This window comes from Sphaeramia orbicularis, chromosome 6 (genome assembly GCF_902148855.1).
Source record: "Sphaeramia orbicularis chromosome 6, fSphaOr1.1, whole genome shotgun sequence".
Classification (NCBI taxonomy): Eukaryota; Metazoa; Chordata; class Actinopteri; order Kurtiformes; family Apogonidae; genus Sphaeramia; species Sphaeramia orbicularis.
Window position 1 is genome coordinate 11011370 of NC_043962.1, and position 12828 is coordinate 11024197.

General features: G+C 34.0%; 1 protein-coding gene across 1 annotated transcript in view; it reads right to left on the reverse strand.

Moving 5' to 3' along the window:
• Positions 1-12828, reverse strand: part of LOC115420571 (protein-methionine sulfoxide oxidase mical2b-like) — a 323437-nt gene that overhangs the window by 216129 nt on the left and 94480 nt on the right. Inside the window, 2 exon segments of the mRNA XM_030135922.1 lie at positions 5813-5903; positions 8815-8941. Coding sequence (XP_029991782.1) covers positions 5813-5903; positions 8815-8941 — 218 coding nt within the window.

Below are 12828 nucleotides of genomic sequence, written 5' to 3' on the forward strand. Positions count from 1 at the left end.
TAATGTAGTTTGATAAATGATGATGGGTGTACACATTTGTTTTTTATCTTCAGTTAATGATATATTTGTGAAAAAGTCACTATTTCTTCATTTTTTTTCTGTTCTGATATAATAATCTTTGAAATTACTCTGATCTTTTATGAACATGATGAGTAAATTAACCCATAAAGACCCAGCGCTACTTTTGTCAGTTCCCAAATGAAATTTTCTCTATATCTAACCTTTCATGAGTGATTTATCACCATTTATTATAATAGTATCCTCTGTATTTTGCATTTTATCAGTATAATTCAGGTATTTTCCTATATTTAATTCACTGATCATGTGGATGTTCATAAAAGCTCTGATTAAAGTTAAGAGTTATTACATCAAAAACAGAGAAAACTAAAGAAAAAGTGACTTTTTCAGTAAAATCTATCATTAACTGAACATAAACCCAGTATGCACATCTACTGTCACTGATCCAACTCCATGGGTTTTACTGTTATTGAAGAGGACAGTGTTTCCATGGTAACTACAAAACCCCTGAACATCCAAATGGGTCATATCTGAGGACCATGAAAAGATGACAAACTGTATTTTACACCAATTATTTACATAGATTGATAGGATTAGAAGATCAACAGGTACTAAACAGTTTTGGTCACAGACTGATGTTTGGGTCTTCATGGGTTAAACGTAGAAAAATACCTGATTTTCACTGAAATATGCAGATGTGAGCATAATAAATATGAATGAATCAGAAAAGGTTAAATACAGAGAAAAAATGATTTGTTAATCACTATAAAAACAGATGCAGGCCTTTAAGGGTTAAATAAATGTAACCATCCCCACCTCTACACATCTGCTAAACTAGAACAGAATAGAATAGAATAGAATAGAATAGAATAGAATAGAATAGAATTAGGACTCCAACTCCTGTCATTGTAGCAATATTTACAAACGCCAGTGCTATAGAAATAAGAATAGAGAGAATATAAAATCACAAAAAATAAAAAATAAAATTAAAAATATGGTAAAAAATAAATAAATAAATAAAATATATACATACATATATACATATACATAGATAGATAGATAGATAGATAGATAGATAGATAGATAGATAGATAGATAGATAGATAGATAGATAGATAGATAGATAGATAGATAGATAGATAGATAGATAGATAGATAGATAGATAGATAGATAGATAGATAGATAGATAGATAGATAGATATAGATACATATAATTTAACAAAGAAACATGAGAATAGAGCATAGAATAAAAAATTAAGAAATAAAACTGGGTAAAGTATAAATAGGTGCAATTTACAGTATTTACAGTATGCATTTCCTATAAAAACATCATGTATATCAATATATATATATATATATATATATATATATATATATATATATATATACACACACACACACACACACACGCACCAATGAACCAGGTCTATATAAAAAATTGTGCATTTACTTTAATAAATATTGAGTAAATATTGCATTGTTATTGCAGAACAAAAGATTATTGCCCGGTTATACTTATTGGACATAAATCACATTTGAGGGATTAATGCACAATATGGGAAGTGGTTCTGAGGATGCAACTGAAGGAAGCAGTCGAACAGGAAGAAAACCAGCGTTATTACTAACTTTGTGTGTTATGTCACATTATGTCAGTGCTTTGTTTACAGTGATGGCATAAATTCATACACATTTAACTGTACTCTTACTGCATACTGTGACATTTTGTACATATTAAGAAGCTATTTTATGTTTTTTATTTATTTTGTTTGCACATTTTCTGGTAGTTTTATTCTACCTTATTTACCTTTATATTTTATTTTTTATCCTTTCATCTTCTGTGCTACAAACCTCTCATGTATCACTGATCGTATGATAATAAAGCTGAGTCTGAGTCTTGAACTCATGGCACCAGAATAACTGGAAAAACCTCCATATGCAGCCTGTGTTGTGGAGTAGAGCAGGTCAGCACACGTCTGTGGGAGGCATCATGTTTGACCCTCATGTGCTGTAATGGAATCCACCTGCATTGTCTGGGATAAGGTGTGTCGGCCTGTAGCGGTGACATGGCTACAGTTTCCCCTCAGCAGGGGCTGCTGATGATGTCACTGCGTTTGTGTCTGACAGCGGACTGGGTCGAGTAGCTCCATCTGAGTTATTAAAATGCAACATGTGCAAACAAAAACCTGTGCTGATGTTGTCTACGTCGCAGAGTCAGAGCTGAGTGGCTTTGATAAACCGTAACGGAGTGTCTCATTAATGTATAATGGTTTAAAAAAAGCTTTTATGTCGTGTTAATAGGCCGTGAAGGTCTCTAATCTCAGCGGTGACTCACAGGCCAATCAGGTTACTATTACTACACCACAGCGAGCTTTGACATAAGAAAACAGGCCCATCTGAGGAACTGGCACCACCAACGCTTTGTCTAAAACAGTGTTTTTTGCAACCATGGGGTCGCCTGGAATTCAAATAGGGTCGTCTGAAATTTCCAGTAATTGATAAAAACAAGAAAAAAAACCCTCACTAATAAAAAATATATGGTGAGTTGAGAGAGACAATCACTCACTGTTCATGCAGAGGTGGACCTTACAGACCCTGCAGACCACATTGGACCTGAGATTGTTGACTCACTGGAACTGTTACTGTCACTGTCTTGTAATGTATGCAGAAATTACCAAAAATAGACACTTGCACGATTAAGGGTTAATGCAGCGTTTTTCATCTGTGGGGTCGTCTGAAATTTCTAGTAATTGATAAAAATAAGAATAAAATCGTTACTAATCAAAAATATATGGTGAGCTGACAGAGACAATTCCAATTCATCAAAGACAAACTGTGAGTCTGAAACTGAAGCACTGTGGTTCTGTTTATCTGTCAGATGTTCATTGTGGTCAGTTTCAGATGCTGCAGCTCTCTCATAATTCATACACTGAACAAAAATATAAACGCACCACTTTTGTTTTTGCTCCCATTTTTCATGAGCTGAACTCAAAGATCTAAAACTTTTTCTATGAACACAAAAGGCCTATTTCTCTCAAATATTGTTCATAAATTTGTCTAAATCTGTGTTAGTGAGCACTTCTCCTTTGTCCTTTGCTGAGATAATCCATCCACCTCACAGGTGTGGCAGATCAAGATGCTGATTAGACAGCAGGATTATTGCACAGGTGTGACTTAGGCTGGCCACAATAAAAGGCCACTCTAAAATGTGCACTTTTACTGTATTGGGTGGTCCAGGGGGGCTCAGAAAACCAGTCAGTATTTGGTGTGACCACCATTTTCCTCGCACGGTCTTCTTCATGAATTCTCTGAAACACCTTTGGAGATGGCTTATGGTAGAGAAATGAACATTCAATTCACAGGCAAAAGCTCTGGTGGAGATTCCTGAAGTCAGCATGCCGATTGCATATTCCCTCAAAACTTGTGACATCTGTGGTATTGTGCTGTGTGATAAAACTGCCCATTTTGGAGTGGCCTTTTATTGTGGCCAGCCTAAGGCACACCTGTGCAAAAATCCTGCTGTCTAATCAGCATCTTGATATGCCACACCTGTGAGGTGGATGGATTATCTCAGCAAAGAAGAAGTGTTCACTAACACAAATTTAGACAGATTTGTGAACAATATTTGAGAGAAATAAACCTTGTGTGTACACAGAAAAAGTTTTAGATCTTTGAGTTCAGCTCATGAAAAATGGGAGCAAAAACAAAAGTGGTGCGTTTATATTTTTGTTGAGTGTAGTTTGAGTTCTTGTTTGTTCAGTATTAATTGTCAGCCTTGTAAATCCAAGCTGGACTGACTGTACATATCCTGACCAAGGAAAAGAAAATTCTCCCTTTGTGCAGTAATCTACACCTGGCTTTACTGCCTCTGTCCACAATAATATACATTATATAGACTAAATGTAGGCTAAAATTAACATTTATTTGCAGCATAGCATAGAAAACTATTACATGATCCAAAACAAATACATTTTAACAAAAAATGTCTGTTTGGAATGTCTGGGGTAGCCAGAAATTTGTGATGTTAAAATGGGGTCACAGCCAAAAAAGGTTGGAAACCACTGGGTTAGGGTTCGGGTGAACCCCTGCTCACTCATGCATGAAAACCTAGGTCTGTAAATTTGGACAAATATCCACCAATCCCCTACCTACCGATGTCCATAAAAATAAAAAATAAAATAAAATTCTCCCTTTGTGCAATAATCTACACCTGGCTTTTCTGCCTCCGTCCATAATAATTTACATTATATAGACTAAATATCATCTAAAATTAACTTTTATTTGCAACATAGTATAGCAAACTATTACATGATCAAAAACAAATTAATTTTTGCAAAAAAATGTTTCAGGGGTCGCCATAAATTTGTGATGTTAAAATGGGGTCACGAGCCTAAAAAGGTTGGAAACCACTGATCTAAAGACACAAACTGCATCTTTAATCTGTCTTTTTTTAATACAGGACATCTGGAACACACCAAGGAACTATTCTTACTCTCACATACGCTCAAATTAAAGGATTTGGTGGAAATTAAAACAGCACAAATATTATACAACGCAAGAATTAAACTAAGCTTACGCTGTTTGGGGCCGACAGCAAGGGTACATCCCTGAAATCCCCCCAATCCTCTGCTGTATAATAAAGTAAATAAACCACGCAATGCACTAAAGATGAAAGACGAAAGTAATAAAGTCTTATTATGTACTGCAATAACACACTATGGTTGATTTTTTGAATTTCAGATTTGTTCTATAAACGTCCTATAAAGGGTTAAAGAGTCACAATGAAACAGTTAAACATTTGTGTGATATTTATTTTTCCTTTTTGGTTAATTTATTTACATATATTGGAGTGTCCTTTTAAATCTGGAATTTCTTTTGCCAACTTATGTTCGAAATAAAGTCTATCTATCTATCTATCTATCTATCTATCTATCTATCTATCTATCTATCTATCTATCTATCTATCTATCTATCTATCTATCTATCTATCTATCTATCCTACAAACAAAAAGTTAAACATATTTTTAATTTTTGGGCTTTTTTTTTCAGTTGGGATTCTTGCAGAGCGCTTTTTACTTCCTTTTTTGTATGTGAATTGAATTGAAACACATTTTTTTTTAAATGACCAGACAGTTTTATTTACAAATGGCAAAAATGACAAAAAAAAAAAAAGACAAAAAAAAGAAATATCCTTAACTTTTTGTTTGTAGTCTATCTATCCATCTATCAGATATCCATCCATCCATCCATATTTTTTTAATGACCAGACAGTTTTATTTACAAATGGCAAAAATGAAAAAAAAAAAGAAATATCCTTAACTTTTTGTTATCTATCTATCTATCTATCTATCTATCTATCTATCTATCTATCTATCTATCTATCTATCTATCTATCTTGCAAACAAAAAGTTAAACATATTTTTAATTTTTGGGCTTTTTTTTTCAGTTGGGATTCTTGCAGAGCGCTTTTTACTTCCTTTTTTGTATGTGAATTGAATTGATACACTTTTTTTTAAATGACCAGACAGTTTTATTTACAAATGGCAAAAATGACAAAAAAATGACAAAAAAAAAAGAAATATCCTTAATTTTGTTTGTAATCTCTCTCTCTCTCTCTCTCTCTCTCTCATCACAGACACTCTCTCTCTCTCTCTCTCTCTCTCTCGCTCTCTCTCATCACAGACACCACATAAAAGGCCCGTCATCGACCTCAGCTCATTGAACATTCAAGTCAACTAAACATGTATCTGAATATTAGAACCTCATTTGTAAAAAGAACTTCATTCAGCGTCTCACCTCGTCTGGACAGGTTGACAGATCGTCGTGTTGGCCCTCCTCTACCCACGTGATGGGAGTCTTCATTGCCATCGATGAACAGATGACGCACCTGAGGAAATACATAAAAGGAGAGCATGGTTTTAGACTGTGTGTGGCACAGCAGGACATTTATATAACACAAGACGCTGCAGGTCATATTAGTACTGAATAGGTGTAAGAGGAGTATGGAGGGGCAGCTGAGGGGGGAGGCTGATCGCATAATGCATTTGCAACACAAACATTACAATTAAATAGAAGTTTGAGGCATTACTTAACCCATACAGACTCAGTGCTACTTTTGTGGTAGTTCCATAATGATTTCTTTCTCTATATTTAACATTTTTTAAGTGATTTGTCACCATTTATTAGAGAGTAATCCACTGTATTTTGCATTTTTCCAGTGAAATTCAGATATAGTCAATATTTAATTCACTGATCATATAGATGTTCATAAAAGCTCAGACAAAAACTGAAAAAACTGAAAGAAAGTGAGTTTTTCAGCAAAAAACCAGACTTCTGTTTTGGAAAAAAAAAAAAAACGCATTATAGTCAACGCCAAGAGACAAGTTAGTTTTTGATCCTGTTGGACTTGTGTCACCATTTACACGTATGTTTTTCCATGTAACCCATAAGGACCCAGTGTGACATTTGTGGTAGTTCCCAAATGAATTTTTCTGTATATTTAACCATTCTTAAGTGGTTTATCACTGTTTATTGTAATATTATCTTCTGTATTTTGTGTTTTTTTCAGTGAAAATCTGGTATTTTCCATCATTTAATTTACTCATCATGTAGATGTTCATAAAAGCTCAGAGTAAAGCCGAGGATTATTATATCAAAAGGACAGAAAACTCAAGAAAAAGTGACTTTTTCAGTAAAATATATCATTAACTGAATATAAAACAAGTGTCTATGACTGCTGTTATTGATTGAACTCCATAGGTTTTACTGGTGAATCAATGTTGTAGAAGATGACGGTGTTTCCACGGTAACTACAGAGCCTCTGAATGTCCAAATGGGTCATATCTGATGACCATGAAAAAATGAATAACTGTATTTTACATCAATTATTTACATGTATTAATAGGATAAGTGGATTAACAGGTATTAAACGTTTTAGATCAGTGGATGGTTTTGGTCACTGACGGATGTTTGGGTCTTTATGGGTTAAATTCCACCGTAGTTGTATTAGATTCAGTATTTAAATAGATATTGTTTTAGTTACTTTCTCACCCTTTCTTTTGGGGAAGAAAGGCACTTAGGTTAAGCTCTTTACAGACAGGATTTAGGGTAAAAATGTGACCAAAATCGATGGATCAGACTCCAAAATGTATCAGATCCTATTTCTAATTCTATTATTTTTATTTAAATAATTTATTTATTTAGGCCATGTAAATGGAACTATTGTGCTGTTCTTCTGTCTAAAATTGTTATGATTGTTCATATATATATATATATATATATATATATATATATATATATATATATACATATATATATATATATATATATATATATATACACACACACACACACACAGGGTGGGGAAGCAAAATTTACAATATCTTGAGGCAGGGATTGAAAGACAGTGTATGACCAATTAGTTTATTGAAAGTCATGAGAATTTATTTGCCACAAGAAAATTGACATAATAGAAAATGTTTTTACCTCCGCCAAGGAGGTTATGTTTTTGCCAGGGTTTGTTTGTTTGTTTGTTTGTTTGTTTGTTTGTTTGTCTGTCCATTAGTGTGCAACATAACTGAAAAAGTTATGGACAGATTTGGATGAAATTTTCAGGGTTTGTTGGAAATGGGATAAGGAAGAAATGATTAAATTTTGGTGGTGATCAGGGGTGGGGGGGCCCACGGGGGGCACTGATCAGCCTTGGCGGAGGTCTGTGCTCTCCCAGTGCTTCTAGTTTATTCTGTCCTCCTCCTTTCTCAATAACTGCCTTCACACGCTTCCTGAAACTTGCGCAAGTGTTCCTCAAATATTGGGGTGACAACTTCTCCCATTCTTCTTTAATAGTATCTTCCAGACTTTCTCGTAATAGTTTTGCTCATAGTCATTCTCTTCTTTCCATTATAAACAGTCTTTATGGACACTCCAACTATTTTTGAAATCTCTTTTGGTGTGACGAGTGCATTCAGCAAATCACACGCTCTTTGACGTTTGCTTTCCTGATTACTCATATGGGCAAAAGTTTCTGAAAAGGTATGGATAATAGTGTTAGGTATGATTATGACATCAATATATGTTTGGTTTCAAAACAATTGACGTAGTGCCTGCTGAGAAAAAACAACTAAATGTTCATTGTAAATTTTGCTTCCCCACCCTGTATATATTATTATTATTATTATTATTATTATTATTATTATTATTATTTACGTTTGCTTTTTTTTTTTGCTTTTTAACATTTATGTTAATTTTCACTGCATATTCGGAATAAATCCCTAAATCACAATCACTATTTTATTGGTTTATTTAATAGGGACCATGCATATTTATGAACATCGTTGTATAAAAAATACACCCATGTAAATATGCCAGAATTAGTATAAACTAGAAGCACTGGGAGAGCACAGACCTCCGCCAAGGCTGATCAGTGGCCCCCCCCGTGGGCCCCCCCACCCCCGATCACCACCAAAATTTAATCATTTCTTCCTTATCCCATTTCCAACAAACCCTGAAAATTTCATCCAAATCTGTCCATAACTTTTTGAGTTATGTTGCACACTAACGGACAGACAAACAAACAAACAAACAAACAAACAAACCCTGGCAAAAACATAACCTCCTTGGCGGAGGTAATAACTACTTTTCATCTGCAGTCCCTATGCACCAGACTGGTCCATATTTTGTCCTTCACCACCCACATCTCCAACCACAGCCTCTGGAGGTAAATCCTACTCCTCCTGAAATCCATCCTCCTCTTTTTCCTTGTTTTGACGTTTGCAGACATGACGTGGTGTCGGACTGACCTGGTGTGGACGGACGCAGCTGGAGTTGAGGTTGGGGTATCGAGTGGACGGGTCGATGCTGTACTGCTCGAAGTTTTTGCTGATGTTCTCCGTGGTGGTCTGAGGCAGCAGTCGGTAGATACTCTCCCTGATCAAAGACAGGACTGACACATGAGGACTGAACAGCCAACACGTGATGTGAGTTCAGGCAGCTGAGGAATGTGTGAAATGTTCCAATGAAAATGGAAAATAAAAAAAAGTCAAGGATTAATTCTACAGTGGCGGAAAAAATTATTAGACCATCAAAAGTCATGAAAAACAACAGTTATGCAATCAAGTAATACTAATACTACTAATCCATTGTTTTGAGTTACATTGAAATGATTCCAATTAGGTTAAGAACAATTAGCAGTGTTGTTTTAGCCTCTTATCTGCACTGATTATGACCTAAGCAGGAGCAGCAGTTTCTGGACATTTACACATAACGTAAGACTTTATGGGTGAAGAAATTCGTTCAGGGTGAGGATATGACGAACCTCATATGATGCTTGTATTTAGTGTAAAAATCCAACATTAACCCTTTCATGCGTTAATTATGAGAAGCTTAATCAAGATTTTTTTTTCCTTGGTGTTTTCCATTCCTCTTTAGGCATGAAAAAACAAACAAACAATGTGATTGAATTTTTTTATGAGCCCATTTTTCATGGCGTTACAAAAATATCCACTCAGCTGGACACCATGTGTTTAATATTAGAAGCAAAGAAACATAAAAACTATGAAATAAAAACATTAATACTGCTAATCTGATATTTTCTCACATTTTAACATACCTGCATGGAGATAATTTGCCAAAAAAAAAAACCTTTTTATTAAAAAAAAAAAAAAAAAAAAGGTTAATTACAGTCCAATAACAATTAGAATTTTTTTTACACTCAAACATGTTTCTGCAGATCAGGTTTATCTAGAACAGCAAATTTACAGTAATGGTGTGAATTACAGTGTATGGGATGATGCGTAAGTGTCCACTGTGTTGGCTGATATGGAAATAAACCAACAGAATCCATAAATATACAAGAGAACAACACCTTTGAACAGCTGACCACTGTAGTGACCACTATGCATGAAAGGGTTAATGCCATCTCAGAACCACCTACAGTCGTGGAAAAAATCATTAGACCATTAAAAGGCATCAAAAAAATGATTACACTGGGTTACAAAAAAATGTTTTTTGCAAGTTGTCGAGGTTTTTTCAACTGAATTAGGACCATTTTGCACCGCTAAATCCAAAAATGACATCTGTTTTTCCTCAATCAGGTCAAGTTTTTTTGCTAATTAGATTTTGAAAAATTTCATCTTCTCACAAAATTGATTACATTTTTGTGACTTTATCAGTTGATTTTTTATATAGTTCTCACCCAAAATAGGTTTTAAGAGAAAAAAAAATAATTTTCTAACAGGATGTATTTATTATTACCTCCGCCAAGGAGGTTATGTTTTTGCCAGGGTTTGTTTGTCTGTCTGTCTGTCTGTCTGTCCGTTAGTGTGCAACATAACTCAAAAAGTTATGGACAGATTTGGATGAAATTTTCAGGGTTTGTTGGAAATGGGATAAGGAAGAAATGATTAAATTTTGGTGGTGATCGGGGGTGGGGGGGCCCACGGGGGGGGTGCAGACCAGAAAATTTCATCAAAATCTGTCCATAACTTTTTGAGTTATGTTGCACACTAACGGACAGACAAACAGACAGACAGACAGACAAACCCTGGCAAAAACATAACCTCCTTGGCGTGGGGGGGCCCACGGGGGGGGCCACTGATCAGCCTTGGCAGAGGTCTGCGCTCTCTGAGTGCTTCTAGTTTATTATGTATTCAGCGCAGATGTAGCAGAATACGTCAGGCTTATTTTTGCAAGATCCTCTAGTCGAAGCCATTTCATTCACCTGTAATATTAAAAAAAAAAACATTAATCATAAATTGGCAAAAGTAAAATCTTCAGAACTCGTTTATTGCAAGAAATATGAAAGAATTTTGTATCATATGATGTGAAAATGCCCATAAATGTAAGCAAAAATGTTAAAAAGCCAATATGTAGCATAGTTCAGAAAGTTGACCTGATTGAGCAAAATTAATGTGATTTTTGGATTCAGCACACCAAAATGATCCTAAATCAGCTAAAAAAACTTAAACAATAAATTTGTTGTTGACCAGTGTTATGCAATCAAGTACTAACTCCTGTGTGTGTCATGTGACTAAAACAGACAGAAAAGAAAACATGGAATGCCTAAAAGCATTATTTTTGTCAGTACAATGACATAGATATTGACATAAGAACTGAAGTGATTTTGGTTATTATCAAGAAAACCATGGAAAATGGACAGATATCAGCTCTGCAATTTAACTACTATGAGCTATTTTTGTTGTTATCATTATTTTTGTCCAAACAAATGTACTTTTAGTTGTACCAGGCATTAAAATGAACAAGAAACTGAAGAAAACAAGGGTGGTTTGATAATTAATTTGATAAATCAGTAAATACACACTGACAACACACATTATAGACTTCCTGAAGCTGAACTGTTGGGTTATTTGTGTCAAATAATAAAGCTGTTTGTATTATATGGCATAGATTCACCTCAAATTCAGCTTATTCACTTAAAAAAATAAAGCAATAAAATGCAAAACTTTTTATTATTTATAAAAATGTAATCATATTTCATTGTGATTATACAATATATATGTATGTCTCAAGTGCATATTTTGGTGGACTGAGGTAATGGGGTCACTGTTAAAAAAAAATTAAAAAATAAAAAAATAGGACCAATGGCCCTGTATCTCATCAGCATGTTCAATCAAAAATCAATAACAAATTGAATTTGCGAGGTTGTCAGGTTCGGCCAGTATACTTTCACTGGAGAATAACTCAACTAATTAAATAAAAGTCCATATATGACCTCTTATCAGTGCTCAATACTAACTATATTGATATCTGTAACCATTTACATTTATAAGCTATTAAAATACTAACCATTATAAGTTAAGGCAAATTTGTAATATTTCAAAAAATTTGCCAAAAATGTGGAAAATCTAAATTTCTTGAATATGTAAACAAAACTTTGTAAACATATTCCCAAGGATGCTACATTAAAAAAAAATTGAAATTAATCTGACCAGTAGCGAGGTTATAATAGTTTTGGATTTTTCATTATAGTTTAGTTTTAGTTAGTTTTGACTTTTTTTCCCCTAATTCAGTTAGTTTTAATTAGTTTTTTGAGCAGGTTTGCTAGTTTTTATTACTTTTTGGTTTTTTTTTCCCAAATGCTTAGTTTTAGTTTTTTCATATCTTTTCTTTTCTTGTCCGTCGTATTCACATAAATCCCAGACAGGACTCTGCTGTTATAGTCTCCATGTTGTCAGGTAGAGCAGGGACCAGAAGACGACTCTAAACCATGTGACGGACCGTGAAGTGTCGTAAGGTGCCGCTAGCTAAAATTGCTTGAGTGAAATAAATCGATTTCGTATCACTCCGACACTGACAAAAAAATGAAAACGAAGGGAATTTTATCCATAATTTTTATATGTTTTAGTTAGTTTTATAAGCACACAATACAGTTTTTTTCTTTTAATTATAGTTTTTATTTATTTCAGTTAACGAAAATGTTTTTTCAATTCTAGTTTTCGTCATTTCGTTAGTTTTCGTTAACAATAATGAATGAATGAATGAATGAATAAATTTATTTTTGGTTTTACATCAGTCATTGTACTCAGCACATCAATTGTAATAAACATAAAAATCAAAAAAGGAATAGGCTAGAAGCAAAAGCTTATTTTTTTTGCCTATCCTTTTCAACTAATACACTGCTTACGTCAACTTAAATGTGTACAGCATCCAGCATTTACACCATAATAATAACAAATTAAAAAATTTTTAAAAAGTCAACAACAAAAACACATCTACCATCTCAATTCAATATTTCTGAATAATTACCTCCGCCAAGGAGGTTATGTTTTTGCCAGGGTTTGTTTGTCTGTCTGTCT